At 45.0% G+C, this 21,910-nt stretch overlaps 1 protein-coding gene across 1 annotated transcript in view; it reads right to left on the minus strand.

The window, feature by feature from the left end:
• Positions 1-21,910, minus strand: part of tpcn3 (two pore segment channel 3) — a 30,345-nt gene that overhangs the window by 8,278 nt on the left and 157 nt on the right. The window contains exons 2-15 of the mRNA XM_030048222.1: positions 17,089-17,171; positions 16,243-16,357; positions 13,239-13,367; positions 11,300-11,416; positions 10,258-10,376; positions 9,043-9,144; positions 8,258-8,384; positions 6,627-6,834; positions 5,932-6,076; positions 5,363-5,548; positions 5,043-5,110; positions 2,833-2,917; positions 2,600-2,669; positions 1,866-2,079 (exon numbers count right to left, since the gene is read on the minus strand). Coding sequence (XP_029904082.1) covers positions 1,866-2,079; positions 2,600-2,669; positions 2,833-2,917; positions 5,043-5,110; positions 5,363-5,548; positions 5,932-6,076; positions 6,627-6,834; positions 8,258-8,384; positions 9,043-9,144; positions 10,258-10,376; positions 11,300-11,416; positions 13,239-13,367; positions 16,243-16,357; positions 17,089-17,171 — 1,768 coding nt within the window. The remainder of the gene's footprint in view (positions 1-1,865; positions 2,080-2,599; positions 2,670-2,832; positions 2,918-5,042; positions 5,111-5,362; positions 5,549-5,931; positions 6,077-6,626; positions 6,835-8,257; positions 8,385-9,042; positions 9,145-10,257; positions 10,377-11,299; positions 11,417-13,238; positions 13,368-16,242; positions 16,358-17,088; positions 17,172-21,910) is intronic.

Consider the following 21,910-nt stretch of genomic DNA (forward strand, 5'->3'; position numbering starts at 1 on the left):
TTTTTTTTTTTTTTTTTAAACTTTGCGACTTTGCATTTTTTTTTTTTTCTTTTTTTTTGCTTGAAAAAGGTCTATGACCGAAACGTCGCAATAAACTCTTTATTCTGGAAGTTGGCCAGTGTGCGGGAATTTATCCTTCAATTACTTTGCTGGAAGAAAATCAAGATTTGAGCACCGAGGATGAGAATAAATGAAGTTTGCTGTGTAAACTCCTTCGCTGTCACAGCCGACGCCCAAATGTTTTCTTCCTCATAGTTATGGAACTGCAGCATGACAGCAAGCGGATCAGAGAAGATGTGTTTAAAGCCCCAACGCATTTAAACATGCAGATACGCTATGTGGAATCAACAGGTAATTTATCAGTGAGTCTGGCTGACGCTGATTTCTTTGTCAGCTGATCGGACCATCAACATAATGCACCTTTACGCAGATGACACCTTACTGGACATGCACAGCGTGACTCTGCCTGTTCACACATGGACACACATCGTGCCATGGGAACAATAATCATGTTCCTGCTGTTCTCTCTAAACGAGCAGCAGCAGCCTCAGCAGGACATTTTCCTCCTGCAGAATTAATCAGAGGACGGCGAGAAGCAAGACGATCAGCAACAAACCTGGTGCTGCTTCACCCCCAAACCAACCCTTAAAATATTTGAGGGTTTCCAGCAAAAAGAAGACATTATCAGCCACAGACCAAAGAAAGAAAATACAACCCTTTCCTTCTCAACACTTTTGGCATTGGGGTGTTGTCACATCTTGTTCAGTCTGACTGAAGCCAACTTGGGTGTGTTTCCCCTCCTGTTGCAGTTCATTTGTTCAGATGTGAAACCACCAGCCACGTCTGGAGCAGTTCGTTTGCAGCATGAACCTCAACCGACTGAGATCTGACCGACTTCAGGAAGCAGAACAGACTCGTAATTAAAAATACAGTGGTGGAAAAAATTTTTGGACACCCCATGCATTTGTGAAATATTGCATTAACAAATCACTCTTAGGTCTTCAAGTGCAATTTCTTTTAGTTCAGTCACAGCCAAAATACTAAACAAATCCTAAAAAAGCCATTAAAAACTTCAAATTGACTGGTTCCATAAAAATACATAAGAACTTTTGAGTATTGAGTCATTTTGGTAGCAGTGATGAAGGTCGTTCTTTTTATTAAAAGACACAAGGAACAAGGAACAAGGAACCTAACGCAGGAAACACGCCTGAAGATCTGTCTAATGCAGCCACACCTTTTGAAACACAAAAAACATTTTTCCACAAATATTTCATGATAATATTTGATATTGTGAGATTGTGTCAAATTTTAAGGGTGTCCGAAAACATTTTTCCACCACTGTAGAAAGAAGCGGCTCGGTAATGTTAGCAACAAGCAGTTAGCGACACAGGAACAAAATGAATGGAGGGCTGACATGGAGCAACACGCAAACACATTGCCTTCTGGGTATTCTGGGTATAACCCAAACGAGCTCCGCCGTAACGAAGAAATACCAAAGCTGCTGATGGAGCTCCATGCCTATGTTGGACACTGAATATTAGCTTTTGGGTTTAGAAATTTTTTTTGCTGTCTGACTTTATTGTCCAATCAAAGTGTGAAGAGGTAGCACATCTCAAATCTTCGAGTGAACGAGGACAAGACACTCACATCTCACCTGTTTATTGGCTCACATCACATTGTGAGCATTTGGGATGTGCTACCTTTTCACACCCTGACCAATCAGCTGACAGCTCCACGTGGCTTCTGTTGATCCATTTTAGTTCATTTTAATTTTTTTGACATGTGAAACCAAACCGAAGCAAATTATCAGTCCATGTGTCAGCGCTCACTGTTGGCGCTGGCGGTCGGACTCAGGTAAAGGATATCGTGCCACTGGTTGACGACGGTGAGCTCCATCAGCAGGATGAAGGATGACACCACGTCATTGAAGTTGTTCTTGCAGTAGTTGCGGTTGGCGAAGGCCGAGTCCTTCAGCAGAGGGTTTCCACAGTCGGTTTGCTGCGGGTCGCTGGACTCCACATACCGCACCTTCCCTTTGAACAGCTCCATCCCCACCATGGCAAATATATAGTAGATCACCTGGCGAGGAACAGAAGGAGCTGGTCAATGGGCTTCTTCAACACTAAATGAAAATACACTGTTACTTGAGAGAGACAGATTCCTACAGGCTTTTACAGATAAGAACACTTGCAGAACATTTTTTTCTCCCATAAACCAGAAGAAAACTGGATCTCTCTCTCAGTCTTCTGACCTGATTCTGTCCACAGCAGCATCCATTTTATGCTTTTCCACTTTTATTGGTCTCTACTGTGTTAGTATGTGATGTATGGTGGCGTATCAGGGCCTTTGCAAGGAAAAAATATTATGGAGCGAGGGAACGGGGTAATGTTCTGAGATTAAAGTTGTACATTTTTTTTTTAAAGTTATGAGAAAAAAAACTCACAAATTTAGTCACAAAAAAGTCACAAATTTACAAGAAGAAAACTCAATAACAGTCAGGGTAAATGACTGACCTGCACAAAAATGATGGTGTCATTGCATTTAGCAGGTACAACAGGCCAGGCACCTTAAAACTCCCACAAAAATAACATGAACTCACGACAATGAGCTGTCCAAACGTCAATATTGTTGGTCCGATCCGAATCAGCGTGTTGATGATGGTACGAAACCTTAAAGACAGAATTCACAAGTTGAGCAGCACATAGCACACAGCATCTCAGAAAGACAACATCGAGACAGAGAGATGAACGGACTGAGAAATTAATTTGTGGGCATAACACTACATTTGCAGAGGTAATGAACCCCATGCGGCTCTGCAGGAAATGAACCGACCTTTTGATGCTGTCGACCACACGGATCAGCCGGAGCACCCGCAGGACGAAGACGATGTCCAGGATCTCCCGGGGGCTGTAATGCACTGTCACAACATAATTTAGTAATCAGATGTAATAATCTAATCTGTTTCGTGGTTTTAAAGCTTCAACAGCCATTTTCACACTACACTCAGCTAAGGCCTCCATTAGCCCCAGGGTTTACCTCAAGATCAACCTCCTGTTCCAGTTTATTTATGGTGGTTTTCCACTAATACCTACTCGGCTCGACTCTACTCGGTTTGAGAGTTTTTCCATTACGTGGTAGTACCTGGTACCCGGTCCCATTGTAGGACTTTCTCAGCCAGGGTTCCAAGCAAGCTGAGTCGAGCTGAGTCGAGCCGAAAATGTGACGTAAATGCCGTGAAGGCCACTGATTGGACATGGAGTAATGACACATGAGAGTGACTCCTGCACGAAAACCAAACCTGGCATTTAAAAAAAAAAAAAAAAAAAACGGCAACAGCGACCGTGCACATTGATCATCAATGAAGTTGGCAAAGTTGACAAATGGCAAGCAAACCAGCACCGCGGTCAAATGAAGAGGTGGAGAGTTTTCTGTGCCTGGTGGCGGCCCAAAGAATCCAGAGGGAGCTGGACGGTGCGCCGCCTTGCTATGATGACTCCACCCACAGCGAGGTGGTACTCAATTGTAATAGAAAACCACCGAAACCGTGTCGAGGCGAGTAGAGTCAAGCCAAGTCGAGCCAAGTAGGTACTAGTGGAAAAGCACCATTACAGTCATGAATCAGTTACAGCCTCAGAGGGTTTAACATATTCACAGTTTATAGTCTGGATTAGACTAGACTAAATTAGAGGGGACTAAACTACACTGTACTAGACTCGACTGGACCAGTCTAGTTTAGTGTAATATATTTCAGTCTAATGTAGTCCAATCCAGTCCAATCCAGTCTTGCCTAGGCCTGTTCAGTCTAGTCCAGTCCAGTCCAATCTAGCACAATCTGGTCCAGTATCACTAAATCCAGTCCGGTAGTTTAATGTATGCTAGTCCAGTCCAGTCCAGTCAAATCCTGCCTTGGCCTTTTCATTCTAGTCCAGTCCAGTCTAGCTCACTCTGACCAGTGTCACTAAGTCAAGTCCAGCATAGTGTAGCCCAAGGGTTTGGTTCAAGTTCAAGTTCCAGATCCAGTTTATTTAGAGCCCCTAATCACAGTTACAGTCTCAAAGGGTTTTACATGCCCACAGTTTGTAGTGCGGTCCGTTCCAGTCTAGAACACGCTAGTCCAGTCTTGCACAGTGTAGTCTAAACCAGTCTAGTCTTGTCCAGTCCAGTCCAATCTAATCCTGCCCAGGCCTGTTCAGTCTAGTCCACTCCAGTCTAGCTCACTCTGGTCCAATATCACTAAGTCTAAGGCATAGTGTAGCCCCAGTTTATAGTCCAGTTTGTTCCAGTCTAGTCCACTCAAGTACAGCGTAGCCTAGTGCAGTCTAATTTAGTCTAGTCTAACCTAATCCAGTCTAGTTCAATGTACTGTAGTCTAGTCCAGTCTGGTCCAGTCCAATCCAGTCCTGCCAAGGCCTGTTCAGTCTAGTTCTGCCTAGTCTAGGTCTGTCTAGTCTAGTCCAGTCTAATCCAAGGTAGACTAGGACAATCTAGTCCAGTGTAGTCTAATCCAGTTGAAACCTCTTAAACTAAACCAGTCTAGTGTACTGTATCCAGTCTAGTCTAGCTAGTCCAGTCCAGTCTAATTCAAGGTAGACGAGCACAATCTTGTCCAGTATAGCCTAGTTAGACCTGGTGCAGAGTTGGCAATTAATAGCTCAAATCAGATGCAGCAACATAACTAACTGAAAACAAACAAATTAAATTAAGAGTTCTCCCTGAAAAGTTGGGGTTAAGTCCTGCAGCGAGAATCAAGGTTAGAAAAAAAGCAGCAGGATTTTATTTTGTCCAGTCAAGGCTGTTTTTTGAGGACATCAACCCTGGGCTTTGATTTTCAGTGTGAATCCTGAACCCAGGGCTAACTCTACATAGGAGTGTGAATCGAGTCAACCTTGATATAAAACCCCGAGCTTACTGTAGCCCTAGGTTAGCCCACGGTTAGGAAATGTAGGTGTGAAAGGGGCATAAGTGTTTTCATGTCGATGCTTATCAGGTCACACTGCACGCAGATTTTAATATTAATACAAAATAAAGCAAACAGCACTCACATGATGATTCCACCGCTGTGTTAACGATGGTGGCGATGAGAGCTGAGATGACGATGATGGTGTCAAACCTGGACAGCGAGAAAACAACACCAGTTTGTTTAATCGATGGTTTTAACCTTAACTTAACTTCAGTGCATCAGCCAGATCCCAAAGACAGCAGTGATTTGTTTTGCTGCTTGACGTCTTGGAGTGACGTTGTGGTACCGTCGCCTCACAGAGCCAAGAAATGCTGGAATGCTGAGTTAAATCTGCTCAGAGGTTTTATTTATTCATTTTTGAAAAAACTGGATGCCACGTGGAGAGCGGCGGCGAGGCCTCACCAGTTCCAGAAGTTGTGTCTGGAGAAGAACGCTCGGGGCTCGAAGGCGTAGAGCTTCAGCAGGATCTCCAGCATGTAGAGAGCCAGGAAAACCCACTCCGAGTTGCCGATCACAGGATCCTCCTCGTCCAGGCCGATGAACACGGCATTCACCAGGATGATCAGGTCGAAGGCTATCACAAACGCCCTGCAACACACACACACACACACACACACACACACACACAAAAACACACACTACATTAATCCCCTCAATGCAACCCTAATTAGATTAGATTTTAGCCTAAATTAATCCTAAACAAACTCATTAAAAAGTGAGCGGTGGCCAAATGTCACAGAGGGTTTTCATGGTTCTCCTTTAGTTTCTGGGGCATATTTGACTTTATTAGATCAAAGTGAAGTGAGAAATGAAATTATGGCATGAAACAGAGGTGACAGGTTTGTTTTGAACCCAGGACATGACTCTGTTCTCATCTGTCCCGACAGAAATACAAAAATAAACCCACACACTGACAAAGATTTCTTCTTTCCTTTTCAGTGTTTATCATTTCTGTCTCCTGTCTGTCTCACCGGTGTTGGACCACTCGGCACAGCAGCCGGCTGGGCGGGGACAGGTAGAGGGCGGGGCATAACGTCTGCAGTGGGTGTGGCCTCGATTTCATCGTGATCACCTGGATGTTCAGCAGGTCCGCCAGCTGGACGAACGCCAGTTTACCTGTCAATCAATCGACAGGTCAGTCCATGGAGCACATCAAACAATTAATAATCAGCAACAAATTTATTATCTAAAATATCGACTTTCTTTTTAGGTTACATTGAAATCAGATACAAATAAAATGATTCCTGTGGCTAAACTGGGATATTTCATCAGCAAATATTGTAGCAGTGTAACAGAGTTAACAGAGGCTCAGAGTTTGATCAGTGAAGTCAGCAGCTGTGGTAGAAAACACACATTAACAGAGAAAATTGAGGGTAAGAAGCAAAACAACCATTAAAATGCTCCGGCATGTCAAGTGGAAACATAAGAGTGAAAAGAGCAAAAAACAGAAAATAACACCAGCAAGTATGAAGGGTGTACAAAAGAGAAAATACTTTAAAAAGTATACAGCATGAAGACTGAAGTACAGGCAGTGTGAAAATCAGTAAAACATTTTTAAAAATCCAGATATGCAATAAAGGAAATGAAGGAAAATGCTGGAGCTGCTCCACTGACGGTGAATGGGAGACTGTGCCTGCTGTTGTGGCTGATGTGGATCGTAACCGACCTATGTAACCCTGGTTCTTGTCGTCCGAGACGCTCCACAGCAGCTCTCTGTGGGCGGTGCTTATGTCGGACTGGACCAATCGGACGAGCTGGTTCCAGCAGTCTCGGGTCACCACTGGCTCCGCCCCCTCCTCCCGCCTCTCCTGCAGCACCGCGAACGCTCGTGCCATCTTGTGCCTTTTGGCCCTCACCAGCTGCCGTACCTCCTCCTGTTGGCAGAGGGAGACACTCAGAGTTCATGAGCTTCCAGATGGTTCAAACTGCTGGGACATGCAGATCAGCCAGCTTTAAGATGGAAACCACCAGGGAGCTCTGACACCATCAACAAATAATAGACTCATTTCCTACAAAACCAGCTAAATGAAGGATTTTTACATCCAAAACTGCAGTCTGCGATATATCAATACTATATCAGTATTGTGATATAAAACTAAACATCGTCTGGATATCGTTTTGTTGTCTTGTCCTGGTTTAAAAGGCTCATAACTTACTTTGATTTTTTCCTTCAGCTCCTTTGTCCTTCACTGCATTTTGAATCAGATCCATTACAGAGAACAAATGATCAATGACAAACTGTGAAACCTTTCACAATAAAAGCTCAGTCAGCAAAGATGAGAAGAGGAACCTGCTTCTACTTCGTTGCTTCTACTTTTTTTTTTGTCATTTCCAGATTTCACAATCAAAGCTGCACCATGACATGTGCAATATTGTCATGTTATGTAATTGTCGGTGTGGCTGAGGTTGTATTGTTTGTTTCATTGTGGCCATCAAGGCATTCATGGTGCAGCTACAGAGTCCAAGACAAATTTCCCTGAGTGAGACAATAAAGTTTATCGTATCGTATCGTACCATGAAAAACTTCAGTGAGGACCATTTAGACTCTTTTTTTGAAAAAGTGTGCACAATGAGAACCATGTAGACTCAACCATCACATGATGTGCTCCTTCCACATGTGTCAGTTGAGTCTCCAGGGTCCTCACCTCAGTTGAGTGTAATGCCCCTTTAAAAGCATGCAGTGTGCAGCGTGTTCTCTGGAAAAGATCCCAGCTAACACAGTTACTGTTTGGAAAAAGGAGCTCAGTCACTTTTACTGCCAGGACATTTGACATGAGACACTTTGGACTTTTACTGCAGGACATTTTTACTGCACTACTTCTACTTCTACTGCAGTCACATACCAGCAGAGGAACAGTACTTCTACTTCTACTGCAGTCACATACCAGCAGAGGAACAGTACTTCTACTTCTACTGCAGTCACATACCAGCAGAGGAACAGTACTTCTACTTCTACTGCAGTCACATACCAGCAGAGGAACAGTACTTCTACTTCTACTGCAGTCACATACCAGCAGAGGAACAGTACTTCTACTTCTACTGCAGTCAGATACCAGCAGAGGGACAGTACTTCTACTGGAGAGGCAGTTTGTAGTACTCTGCCCACCACTGGCAGTATTGTGTACTTTATATTTAGCAGATATTACATTGAACATGCAAAGTCACTGGGACGGAGCTTTAAGAGTGGAAAAACTGATCAGTTCAAACCAGTTGAAATGTGGGATCCATGAAGCTTTTTATGGAAAAAAAACAAACAAAAAAAAAACATTGCAGCCAGCCAGATGTGTGAGTGTGTACCTTCAGGTACTTTTTGTAGCTGTTGTACACGACGGCCAGGAAGACAGACATGAAGATGTAGGTGTTGACGAGGATGTACAAGAAGAAGAAGATGGCAAAGAAGAAGTTGGCGTTGTACGCTGGCATCCTGTGGAGCAGAACCACAACCAGAGGCACTTTAACACACAAGAAATGTCCAGGAAATAGTCACGAAAAGCACACATCATCACCACGTTACAGGGCAACATGCACGTCAGGTGTTTGGAACAATTCCCAAACATAAACCAGCTGGGTTGTGTTTTGTTTTGACAAACCCTCTGCGAATCTCACTGGTTGATGGATGGATCTGTTTGCAGTTTAGGTGTTAAAAATTCAGCGAGTTTCAGCTGTTTTGAATGACGGCATAGTAGGGCCACTATAGGGGAAATATATTTCCAGAAAAAAAATTGTTCACTTTCTGAGATTACAGTGGTAAATTCACTAGAATAAAACTCACAATTTTTCAAAGAAGAAAACTTGAAAATTCTGAAATTATAAAGTCACAAATGTATGAGAAAAAAATTTGGGAAAAAAAAATATTTTACATTTTTTGGGGGGTGAAGGAACCACATCGCTTCACTTTGCTGAATCCAGTTCTCGGTTCGTGTTCTTGGATACAGACTCAGATCACATTTTACCTCAAGGTGTAAACACTATGACTGGATCTGACATTAAGTTTCACGTCCTCTCTGGTCAAACTGTTTCGGAGTTTGACATCGACACCGAGCCACGAAGAAAAAAGTCAGAGAGCGGCAGGAGAAACTCACATGACGTCGGGGCTGTTGGCCGTGGTGACGAGGACGTACAGATCGAAGACGATGTCCAGGTAGTGCGTGAAGTACGGCTCTCCTTCTGTGGTTTTCAGATCTCTGCAACACAGAGAAACTGCTTTACACGTCCACAGTTTAAAGCAACACCAACATTAATGATCTGGTTTAATAAATCAACACTTGGGCGACCCTCTGTCATGTAGCTGAGACTGGCCATTAGTCAGTTAATTCATTCTAATCGACAGAAAAAGAAAAAACACCAAACAGTGTCTGATTCTGCTGAGACACTCAGCCTGTCTTCCTTTTCTCTGTTCATAACTTTACAAAATTAATACTGTTTTTTGTTTTTTTGGGGGCAAAGACATCTGAAGACATCTGAAGACATCGGATAACTTCTTATGGCCGTCTGACATTATTTTCCAAGACAACAAGGGAGCGGCCATCGACAGCTAATCTGCTGTTTCAGACGTGGCAGAGCTGCGCTTTTTGAGGCGTGTCATGATAAAGGTAGAGGTGCAATTACATAAAGCCTGGCACAGTCAGATTCAGGAGAAGACGCTGAAAATGACATGTATTTGTTTAAAGGTGTGGGGACAAAGACAGAAATGAAGTTTGGTGAAGCAAGTCGGACAAGATGCAAACGAAACCTGCCTTCCGCATGGTGCTACTAGCTTCCAAGGCTCGTATCGTCAAAAGTGGAGGTCAGATTGCTTTGACTTTGGCATCTTTTGATTCAACAGAAAACAGTGAACAATTTAGATATATAGCATGTCTATGATTGTTTTGAAATGTTGGAAAGAACAAAGAAAAAATGGCCATTTAAAGCAAATTTCTGCTGGAAAAGCTCGATATTGATATTGACAGGGCAGAACCGCCCTTATGAAGCTTGTCACGGGAACAGTAGATGTTAGATTGTTTTGATGTCACTAGATTCAACAGAGGACACTGAAAAAGGAGATGTATGTATGTTCAAAAATGTGTGAATGAACACAAACACAAAGAGCTTGTAGAGCAAGACGATCCTGTGGGTAAACCAGCTGCTAGCAAAACCTGTGACCGTGGCATCGCCGGCTTCTGACGGTGCTAACGTCCAAAGTCGGCATCACTTTGTCTCACCCTCGGTTTGGCGAGTCTAAAAAGGGCCTTTCACCGAATCAACCCTCGGTAATTTCACGTAATGCACCTTTAAACTGCACAACGCTTCAGGCTCACCGTTTCACAAACAGTTTGAGGGCCATGAGGGAGAACATGAGGACGCTGAAGATGAAGAGCAGGAAGACGAGGAAGATCTGAGGCAGAGCGTTGCGGATGCTCCTGAACGCCCGGCGAAGCTGCACAGAAACAAAACAATATACATGTAAATATTTTTCCACACATTTTCCTGATCATGCTGCAGATTTTTTGCATTTAATTATGATAATACCAACATATTTTGTGTGATTTTAGCTGTGGAAATTAACCAAGAGGTGCACTTAAAGGACCGTCCCAATGAGTTTGAATGTTTGGTCCGTTTTACTACGACTCCTCCACATTTTCCACACAGTTTGTGTTTGAAGCAGCCGCCTTATAATGTTCTGCTTCTGCAGCGAACAAAGTCCTCAACATTCAGAAACCACACAGCTGATAATTGGCTGTGGAAAGCTCTGAAAACCCACTGCTCGCTCTGGGAGGAGAGCAGAGGAACGTGAAGGAGAGGAACCTCTGGACCTGTAGAGGAACTGGGACGGAGCTTTAAGGACAATTTTGATGTAGCTGCACTTTGTTTTGTACTTGAACTCCGCTCTTGTTTCCTCACATAACAGAGCGATCATTGGGTTTCATGCTGTGTGATCAATAATTTAATCAGAGGATGTTCTGTTTGCTTCTGGAGGAAAAGTCTGTTTCCAGGCTTTTGTTTTATAAGAAAATGAATGGAAGCAGGTTGACTGCTGCCTGCTGATAGGACAGGTGGGACAGGTGGGACAGGTGGGACAGGTGGAACAGGTGGAACAGGTGGGGCAGGTGGGACAGGTGGGGCAGGTGGGGCAGGTGGGACAGGTGGGACAGGTGGGGCAAGTGGGACAGGTGGGGCAGGTGGGGCAGGTGGGACAGGTGGGACAGGTGGGACAGGTGGGACAGGTGGGACAAGTGGGACAGGTGGGACAGGTGGGGCAGGTGGGACAGGTGGGGCAGGTGGGACAGGTGGGACAGGTGGGACAGGTGGGGCAGGTGGGACAGGTGGGACAGGTGGGACAGGTGGGTTGTGGGCGGGTACCTGTCGTCCCTCTGTGACGTTGACCAATAGCAGCGGGCGCAGAACCCTGGACCAGCGCACGGCGTTGTGATCTGTGGCCTTCAGAGCGCCGTAGATCATCATATCCAGCAGGGAGAGCTGAGAGAGAGGAAGCCAGGTTATATTAACGTCTCACACACACACACACACACACACACACACATATAAAAATAACAGGGCCAATCCAGGCTTTCTTGATATCTAAGGTGTGAATTCAGGGTTTGGTTTCAGGGATTAATTCACGAATATTATAATCATAAAATATATCAAATTACAGTAAAACCAAGGAGGAATTAGAAATTGTTTTAGTGTTTCAGGAATTAACTGAAGAACCCATTAAACTTTCATCAGTGGACCTTTTTAGGTGCATTTTTAGCTCAACATTTCTTTGGCCATGCACAAAACACCTTCATTTTTTTCAGGCTCAAATCAAAAAATTAAAAATAAAAATTTTTTAGGGATTAAAATTAAAGGATCCTGTTTCCTAGTGAAGGTGAATTGATAGGGAATTGTAGCCTGCATTTAAAGCGGTGCATTAGGGCCACTGTAGGAGGCCGGGGAAGTGGGGGGAATATTTCAAGAATAAAACTCATGAATTTGTAAGATTAAAGTTGAAAATTTACATATAAAAAAATGGATATTCTCTGAGATTAAAGTGGTAAATTTATGAGAAAATTTACCACTTTAATCTCAGAGAATATCTGAGTTTTTCTAAAAATACTTGCCCCTCTCCCCCGGCTACAGTGGCCCTAACACTCCGTCATACTGCACTGTCAACAATCAGATTAATATGAAAGAAAACGCCCGACACAGCCCCGTCTGATCAGCACCATCAGAATGTTTCGGACATTCAGCCGGGAGGGACGGACAGATCACCGCTGGCATGAGCAACAGGAAGGAGGTCAAAGGTCAGAGGTCACGGCACTGATGGTACATGGAGGAAATCCTGCTGAGAGTGTGAGGTGGAGGCAGAGGCAGCCTGCTGTGGCTCACGGAGCGCTTGGTACAGATTTCTGATGCGGTTTCAGATCCAGATCCTGAAGTGACTCTGAGCTCTGGGAGCAGGAAGCCGCCGGATTAAAAGGCGCTGACGCGGCACAGCGAGCGGCTAAAGGTTGCTTCACAACAACAGGCAGAACGTCTTCTCAGCAGATTCTGCCTGTGCCTGCTCTGCTGCCGCTCACACGCCCAGACACACACACACACACACACACACACACAGAGGAACTACGGTGCACTCACAGGACGGTTTGAGCTCGGGAGTGAAAATCTAAAAGTGTTTCAGCTTTGGGTGAAAAGCAGAAACTGTTTTTGGTTGCAAAATCCACAAAAACAGCAGCTTGGTGTGTGTGTGTGTGTGTGTGTGTGTGTGTGTGTGTGTGTGTGTGTGTGTGGTCGTGATGCGCTGCCACCTCTGCAGCTGCTGTACTGTTTCCTGCACTCTACAGGAAGTCGCTCACAAACTAAAAAAAAAAACAAAAAAAACCCCCATAAAACTGAAAACTATAAAAGAAAAAAGCATCAGCCCATAAAAACCACACAGACGAGTCTGTCTGGAACAAAACCAATCAGCAGCCTTGACTCCTCCCACCACGCTGACAGTGACAATAAGCCCCGCCCACCAGACCAATTAAATCACATTCTCTATCAAAATGAGCCTCACCTGTCCAACAGGTGTAACCACGCCCCTTTAGGTATGGTTACACCTGAGGAGGATTAGCCCCTCCTACCAGACTGATGAGGAACAGGATTAGCCCCTCCCACCAGGCTGATGAGGAACAGGATTAGCCCCTCCTACCAGACTGATGAGATGAAGACTAGCCCCTCCTACCAGACTGATGAGGAAGATTAGCCCCTCCCCCCAGACTGATGAGGATTAGCCCCTCCCACCAGACCAAAGAGGAAGATTAGCCCCTCCTACCAGCACGATGACGATGATGCAGATGTTCTTGGGGTCCTTCCAGAACTTGTCTCGAGGGATGACCTTGGCATAGTGGACGAGCCGGGTGGTGAAGGCCGACAGACAGATGAGCTCCACCAGCATGGTGGCCTGAGGACACAGAGCCCTCCTCAGTGCTCACGCCAGCCAGCAGTACTGCTAACAACTACTATGAATAAGCAGTACTACTACAAGTAGCAGAGGTAAAAGTATTACTACTACTGCAGGAATAACTCAGTCCCCCCCCCCTTACTGAACTAAACACATGACCTCCTCCAGGCTGCCAATAACATAAGCAGCTAACCTTAGCAGTAGCTAGCAAAGCTTCCACCGGCACATTTAGCTTTTAAGATGCAAAAACATAAAAACATTCAACTGGAAAACAGCCTCACAGATTTAAGAATGTGTGAACTTGTGTTTCTGTATCTTGCGGCGCTTCTGTTAGCCTGCTAGCGGCTGCTTGTTAGCATGTTAAGGGGGTTTGTCCCAAGGCCCATTATTTTGAAAGCCCATCAGCTCCAGTGTGGTCTGGTTCAGGGCGGGGCTTCCTCGGGTTCCTTGGGCTCAGGGCGGGTTTCCTCGGGTTCAGGACAGGGTTTCCTCGGGTTCAGGGCAGGGTTTCCTGAGGTTCAGGGCGGGGTTTCCTCAGGTTCAGGGCGGGATTCCTCGGGCTCAGGGCAGGGTTTCCTGAGGTTCAGGGCGGGGTTTCCTCGGGTTCAGGGCAGGGTTTCCTCGGGTTCAGGGCGGGTTTCCTGAGGTTCAGGGTGGGTTTCCTCGGGTTCAGGGCAGGGTTTCCTCGGGTTCAGGGCGGGTTTCCTCGGGTTCAGGGCAGGGTTTCCTCGGGTTCAGGGCGGGTTTCCTCGGGTTCAGGGCGGGTTTCCTCGGGTTCAGGGCGGGGTTTCCTCGGGTTCAGGGCAGGGTTTCCTCAGGTTCAGGACGGCGTTTCCTCAGGTTCAGGACAGGGTTTCCTCAGGTTCAGGGCAGGGTTTCCTCGGGTTCAGGGCGGGTTTCCTCGGGTTCAGGACGGGGTTTCCTGAGGTTCAGGGCGGGGTTTCCTCAGGTTCAGGGCGGGTTTCCTCGGGTTCAGGGCGGGTTTCCTCGGGTTCAGGGCGGGGTTTCCTCGGGTTCAGGGCAGGGTTTCCTCAGGTTCAGGACGGCGTTTCCTCAGGTTCAGGACAGGGTTTCCTCAGGTTCAGGGCAGGGTTTCCTCGGGTTCAGGGCAGGGTTTCCTCGGGTTCAGGGCAGGGTTTCCTGAGGTTCAGGGCGGGGCTTCCTCGGGTTCAGGGCAGGGTTTCCTCGGGTTCAGGGCAGGGTTTCCTGAGGTTCAGGGCAGGGTTTCCTCAGGTTCAGGACAGGATTTCCTGGGGTTCAGGGCGGGGTTTCCTCGGGTTCAGGACGGGGTTTCCTCAGGTTCAGGGCGGGGTTTCCTCAGGTTCAGGGCGGGGTTTCCTCAGGTTCAGGGCGGGATTCCTCGGGCTCAGGGCGGGGTTTCCTCGGGTTCAGGGCGGGGTTTCCTCGGGTTCAGGGCGGGGTTTCCTCGGGTTCAGGACAGGTTTCCTCAGGTTCAGGACGGCGTTTCCTCAGGTTCAGGACAGGGTTTCCTCAGGTTCAGGGCAGGGTTTCCTCGGGTTCAGGGCGGGTTTCCTCGGGTTCAGGACGGGGTTTCCTGAGGTTCAGGGCGGGGTTTCCTCAGGTTCAGGGCGGGTTTCCTCGGGTTCAGGGCGGGTTTCCTCGGGTTCAGGGCGGGGTTTCCTCGGGTTCAGGGCAGGGTTTCCTCAGGTTCAGGACGGCGTTTCCTCAGGTTCAGGACAGGGTTTCCTCAGGTTCAGGGCAGGGTTTCCTCGGGTTCAGGGCAGGGTTTCCTCGGGTTCAGGGCAGGGTTTCCTGAGGTTCAGGGCGGGGCTTCCTCGGGTTCAGGGCAGGGTTTCCTCGGGTTCAGGGCAGGGTTTCCTGAGGTTCAGGGCAGGGTTTCCTCAGGTTCAGGACAGGATTTCCTGGGGTTCAGGGCGGGGTTTCCTCGGGTTCAGGACGGGGTTTCCTCAGGTTCAGGACGGGGTTTCCTCAGGTTCAGGGCGGGGTTTCCTCAGGTTCAGGGCGGGATTCCTCGGGCTCAGGGCGGGGTTTCCTCGGGTTCAGGGCGGGGTTTCCTCGGGTTCAGGATGGGGATTCCTCGGGTTCAGGATGGGGATTCCTCAGGTTCAGGACAGGTTTCCTCAGGTTCAGGACAGGTTCCCTCAGGTTCAGGGTGGGGTTTCCTTGGGTTCGGGTTCGGGTAAACAGGGGTGGATGCATTTCTTGGGCAGGATGCAAAACTGGACATAAAACCCGAATGTATGTATCTTCAGAGCAATGGGCATTTGTTTCCGGGGAAACCATCAGACTGACGGGCTTTCGGTCCAATCGGACACTTTTCAGAGTGTTTGGATTTCAGAATAAAAGGCCATCGGACCAATTTCAGGTGCACACAGCATGTGTCTAAGTTCACACTAATTAAACTCATTTGAATGGCACTTTTCAAAATAGAGTGACAAAGGGCTGGACAGACGATAAAACAACAGACAGAAGAATAATACCATGCCCAGTTTAGAAACAAAACAAACAAACAAACAAACATATGAAGTATCCGGTTTTAAACGCAGATAAAAATACTTGGATTATAATGGATATAATATTAGTTACGTTTGTGCAGCTGTTTAATATCACTGGACAATTATAAACTTTTTCTTGGTCAACACTACATTAAAAGGGAACCCCCCCCCCCCCTCATGTCGTGCAGCGGTCAGACAGCTGTTAGCCGTTAGCCGTTAGCACAGTCAGCGTTCTTCAGTCAAACCAATGGGAAACGCTGACGAGGCAGATCTGCTGGGGGATAAATGTCGAAATGTTTTTTTTTTTTCCAAGCGAAAGTGTGTGTGATGAAAGAGAGAAGTGTGACACATCTCATACACACGCACACACACACACACACACACACACACGCTCGTACCCAGACCGGCAGAGGAACGACGGCCGGATCCTCGAAGATGGCGAGACACAGATCGACCAGGATGAAGACGTAGAGGAGAACCTGAGGAACCCAGTGGTTGTAGAGCAGATACAGCCTGGACACACACACACACACACACACACACACACACACACACACATCAGCATCTCAAAGTAATGCTAATCACAGATCTGGAGCTACACAAAATTAGACTACATTTAAAACAAGGGATTACAGAGTAGTTCAGAGATTAGTAGATTACATTGAACCAGATTAGATTAGTCAAACTAAAAAAAAAAAAAAAAAAAAAAAAAGTAGGTGAGATTAGATCAGATTAGATACTGGCTCAAAACAGATTATATTACATGAGATTACATTTCATCATGTTACATTACCACAGATTATATTACATGAGATTAGATGAGATTAGATTAGGAACAGTTCAGATCAGATTAGATTAGATTAAACCAGACTATATTCGACAAAATAAAAAATAAAACTAGGTTAGATTAGGTCAAATTAGACACTGGCTCAAAACAAATTATATTAGATGAGATTACATTAAATTAAATCAAACCGGATTAGAATTGATTAGAAGAAACTTTACTGATCCTGGGCAGAGTGGAATATTAAACTACTGTAAGTCACTGGTACATTTTCATATATTAGAATATAAATGATTCAGATTTAAATATTTGTTAGAAACTGTGTGAATGAAACTAATCTGAAGTGCAGCAACATGACAACAGAAGAATTTAAGGAAAGAGGGAAAGAAAACACAAAAAACTAAAAAAAAAAAAAAAATTAATAAAGAATAAAAAACAAACAGAAGTGCAGGTGTGTCACCTGACGGCCTGCGGCGACGTGTCGAAGAAAATGTTCCTGTTGTACTGAGCGTCCGACACGTAGACGGCAGCCAGGTCCAAGTCCTGCAACACACACACACACACACACACACACACACACACACACACACACACACGGTCAGTTTTGAGGAGCATTTGAATGCACATTTAAAGGAACAGTCCGTAATTTCTCTGAAACAGTGGCACTGCAAAAACGCAAAATCTTACCAAGATTATTTGTCTTATTTCAAGTCAAAATGTCTTATTTCTAGTCAAAATATCTCATTACACTTAAAATAAGACATGATCACCTCAGAAGTAACTTGTTTTTAGACAATTTTCACTTGTTTCAAGTGAAAATTCACTTGAAACAAGTGAAAATTTGCTTGTTTCATTGGCAAAATTTGCCAGTAGAAAAAGTGAAAATTCACTTGAAATAAGTGAAAATTAGCTAGAAACAAGAAACAAATTTTGCCAATGAAACAAGCAAATTTTCACTTGAAACAAGAGACAATTGTCTAAAACAAGTTACTTCTGAGGTGATCATGTCTTATTTAAGTGTAATGAGACATTTGTGACTTGAAATAAGACAAATAATCTTGGTAAGATTTTGAGTTTTTGCAGTGTACCCCTCCACTTGGTTTTGTTTTGGTTGCTGTCTTACTGTCTTCCTGTCTTACTGTCTTCCTGTCTTACTGTCTTCCTGACTTCACACACACCGCTGATCACAGTTCTGCCTCTTCCAGCTCAGCAGCAAACACGAATATGAGGAAGAATTCAGCCTCATAACCACAGAATGTTTATGTAAATATGTAAAAAAAACAAAAAAGGGGTTACCACCAAATGTGTCAGTAGACTCAGACCGGCCTGAAGCGAGCGGCTCAAACACCCAAAGTGTCAACAAGTTGCATGTTCACATTTCTCCCCATTCACTTATAATGGAGGGTTCAATGGGTCCATATCTCCAGAACCTCCTGGTGACTCAGAACCAACGTCTTCCAGCTGGAAACCCAACAGTGCTGCTGCTTTCAGGAAAACTCCTGTGGAGGACTTTATTGGGCTGATGGAAAACTGGAGTGAAGAAAGTGTGAAGGCTCTGAAAGTTCATGTTCATATCGTAGTGGAATGAATGGAGGAAAGGGAGGAGGAGTGATGTGGCAGCTCTGAAAGCCCACTGCTCGCTCTGGGAGGAGAGCAGAGGAACATGAAGGAGAGGAAACTCTGGACATGCAGCCGTCGGTCTGACTGACTGACTGACTGACTGACTGACTGACTGTTTCCTCTGAAGGTGGAGGTGGTCGGCGCCGGGAGCCGTTAGACCCGTAACACAGGAAGTGAACAACCACAGCCGACAGCCGACCTGCAGCTTCTGTCTGCGGCTCCTTCCTGGTTTATTTTGGGTTGTTTATTTTTACTCATTAGCGTCTTATTGTCTGTAGCTGCTTCTTTCAATCTGCCGCTGCCACTCTCGGTCAGATCATCCTGACAAAATAAGTTTAGAATCCCATTTTTTCCCCCTTTGGTTAATTAAAGGTTGAATAAACACAAAATGCAGTTCTCAACTTTATTGGCTCTTTTAAAAACCCTCCTGAAATAAACTCTTACTTTCTTGATTTGATGTAAGTTTCATGATGCAGAGAAGGATCCTTCATAAATGTAAACCAACAGGATGAAGCCTAAGCCAACAGGATCTCAGTTTAGGGGAGAGACATGCTTTTATTTTGAAGGGACAGGTGGATGAGAGAGGACGTTTACAGATTTGTGAAGGTTTTAATGGTTGAAATTTTAATTTACAGCCACTGGAGCAGGATGATCACTGTTTAAGGACGTAGAGGTCATGTGAGGTCACTTCAAGGGGACTTTAAGCAGCTAGCTGTCCCTCACCCGTTGAATTTAAATGGGAGGGGTTGGCTATGAATAGGTGTGCACTGTGTTTATTTGTTCATTCATCAGACAGCAGCGTTAACTTCTGAACAGATATTTAGATTTCCACCAGATCTGGTGGGACGGTCAGTCACGGGCCAATTAAGAGGTGGAGAACGTTTTGCACCACTTGACCAAAAGGGGGCGTGGCAGTGGGCGTGGCCTACCACAAAAAGGCTCCAAACTTCTGAAGGGATTCTCATTTCATCACAAAACTTTGAGCAGGTCTGTCCATGGCCACCCGGTTAAACCTGACTCACTTTTCAGGCCATTCAGTCATGAGGGGGCGTGGCAGTGGGCGTGGCAGAGGGTGGGGCAGTGAGCGGGGCCTACCACTAAAAGTCACAGAACTTCCCAACAGATTTGTTTAACACCACAAAATTTTGACCCAAGGTTTGTCCCCGGCTTAGAAACAACATATTAACTTTTCACATCGACTGGACTACGCCCACTTCCTCTCAGGCCACGCCCACTTCCGTTTTCAGCAGTGTCTCTAAAGCTGGCCTTGTGGGGTATCGTCGGACTCGGCATGCAGCTGCCAACCTGTTGGCGATGCGCACGGAGACGACGCTGGAGCCGGAAAACATGATGACTTGTTTTATTTGATTCTTTATCAGGTGAAGTTTCTGTGCCGCCGTTACAGTTACACACTTGTTCAGGGATTCATTAGAAATTACTAATACTTGCTAGAATTTATTATTGTTTCACCATTGCTGCAACTTGTTTTGAATTTTAGATATTGAATTTTCATTATTCTTTTCCTTTTATTTTTTCTGTTTACTGTTAATATTTCTTGTGTTCTTTAACCAGGTTGACAACAAACCCGGCTCTGATACGTTTTGAAAAACAGCTTAGAGAGTCATCAAACTGTACATTTAATAAAACTAAGAGAGTCATCAAACTGTACATTTAATAAAACTAAGAAAAACTGACACATCATTAAATGTGCACTACACAATCTGAGATTCAGATTCCATTCAGATTCAGACAAAAATAAATCAAATAAAAGTGGAATAAAAATGTGATTTATCAGTGAGTCATGTTGGCAATGAGAACCATGTAGACTCATCACATTTCGTGCCTACTTCACTTTTTTGTTAGTTGGTTATGAATGACAGACTGCAGGAGATCAGTTTGTAAAATGAGCTTTAACAGGCATAAAAAAAGGTTTTATGGAGGTTGTTCATGGATTTTCTATTCACTGCCTTCAGTGTTTGTGTTAACATTGAATATCAGAGCCACACTTTATTTTCTGTTTTTTTTTTTTTTTCCTGGCCGCTGAGTCGGCCCACGCAGCAGTGGAGGAGCTGCCACTGGAAAACAGACGTGATAATAAATCTGTTCAGCAGAAATATGTCTCTTCCCTCAAATGACCCCCTGAGGGACCTGCACCACGGCTTGAACAACCACTTCATTAAACAACAGACAAACTGTATAAACAGCTATACTGTCAGTAAAGCCTCCCCTTTCAAAGTAAAAGCCCTTCAGTAAAAGGGCAGCAGTCTTCTCGGTGACCTGAGTGTGAGAAGTGAAAGCAGAGAGATCAGGGAGTTAAATTCTCGAGGCTGAGAGCAGGACTTCAGGGCTGCAGCTCCTCTGAGGCTCTGCATGGAGAAGCTTCTCCTGCAGGGGAACCTCAGCTGTCAGAGGAACGTCCAGCAGGGAGGGAAGAAAGTCTGAGTGGAAAAACTCAAATACAGAGAGACAGACGTGAAGCTCAGGACGGAGACACCGTCCAGCCGGGGGAGAAGCAGGGCTTGGATTCAATCCTTGAAAGTTTGGGAGTCCTGATTTATCCTGATTTGTCCTGATTTATCCTGATTTGTCCTGATTTGTCCTGATTTGTCTCACTCTCTGCTGTTTAGCTGCTGACTGACTTTATGGCCTTGGGGACAGAAGTCCAGCTTTTTACTGCTGACACATAAAACAAAGCTCTCTGTAAAACACAGGAAGATGATCATAACACCGTCACACCGTCCCGGGCCGTGACTCGGGGGGTCAGATGCCCCCCCCCCCCCCCCCCCCCCCCCCCCCCCCCAGTCTCTTTTAGCCATTAAAAACTCATTTCCTGCAGTTTGACACAACCTCACGTGCCTCACACGTGTTGATGTGAACTGATGTCAAACGTTTCATATTTACTGTATTGTGTTGGGAGATGTTAGCGAGCTAGCTGTTGATTCCATTGATACGGATGAGTCGCTCGGCTAGCTGGTTAGCTTCATGTGTGCAGCACCGAGCAAACCCACACACACACACACACTGTCATTTCTGAGTTTCTGCAAATGTAACCTCTACATCAAATTAGAAAAATCTTGTAACGAACAAAAATAATTTGTTGTAGTCGTGTAAAAATAAACAAACAAACAAATAAATAAAGAATAAATAACTAAATAAAGTGTGCAGAGAGGGCAGGAGGAACAAACAAGGCTGTATTTTCTTTACATTTCTTTACTTCATTTCTTTTTCTTACTTTTGCTTTTTTAATTTTGTGGTCATTTTCTTGAAATTCAATTTTAAAGATATAATTACAATACTTATAAATATAGTTGGTGTTTTATCTTTTCTTTTACTGATGTTTTTGGTAAGTTTATGGCATTTCCACCCCTTCCTACTTTTCTGTTGTTGTTTTTTTTCTCTCTTTCTCCAATAAATCACAGGAGTTTGCCCGGGTCTCAAAGGGTTAATCCATACACGAAACTCCTTAAAAAAAAAAAAAAAAAACGCCAGGGTCCGCAGAAATGAATGGATCCTGTTTTCCAGGTGAAAACAGAGGAGCAGAAATAATTTGGGCACAAAAGTTAAGAATCAAAGCAGAAAACAGTGAGGAGGGAGCTGGAGGAGGAGAGGCGGCGGTGCAAAAAAAAAAAAGAAGAAAAAAGAGAAGAGGGTCTGAGGGCAGA

This window comes from Myripristis murdjan, chromosome 1 (genome assembly GCF_902150065.1).
Source record: "Myripristis murdjan chromosome 1, fMyrMur1.1, whole genome shotgun sequence".
In the NCBI taxonomy this organism is placed as follows: domain Eukaryota; kingdom Metazoa; phylum Chordata; class Actinopteri; order Holocentriformes; family Holocentridae; genus Myripristis; species Myripristis murdjan.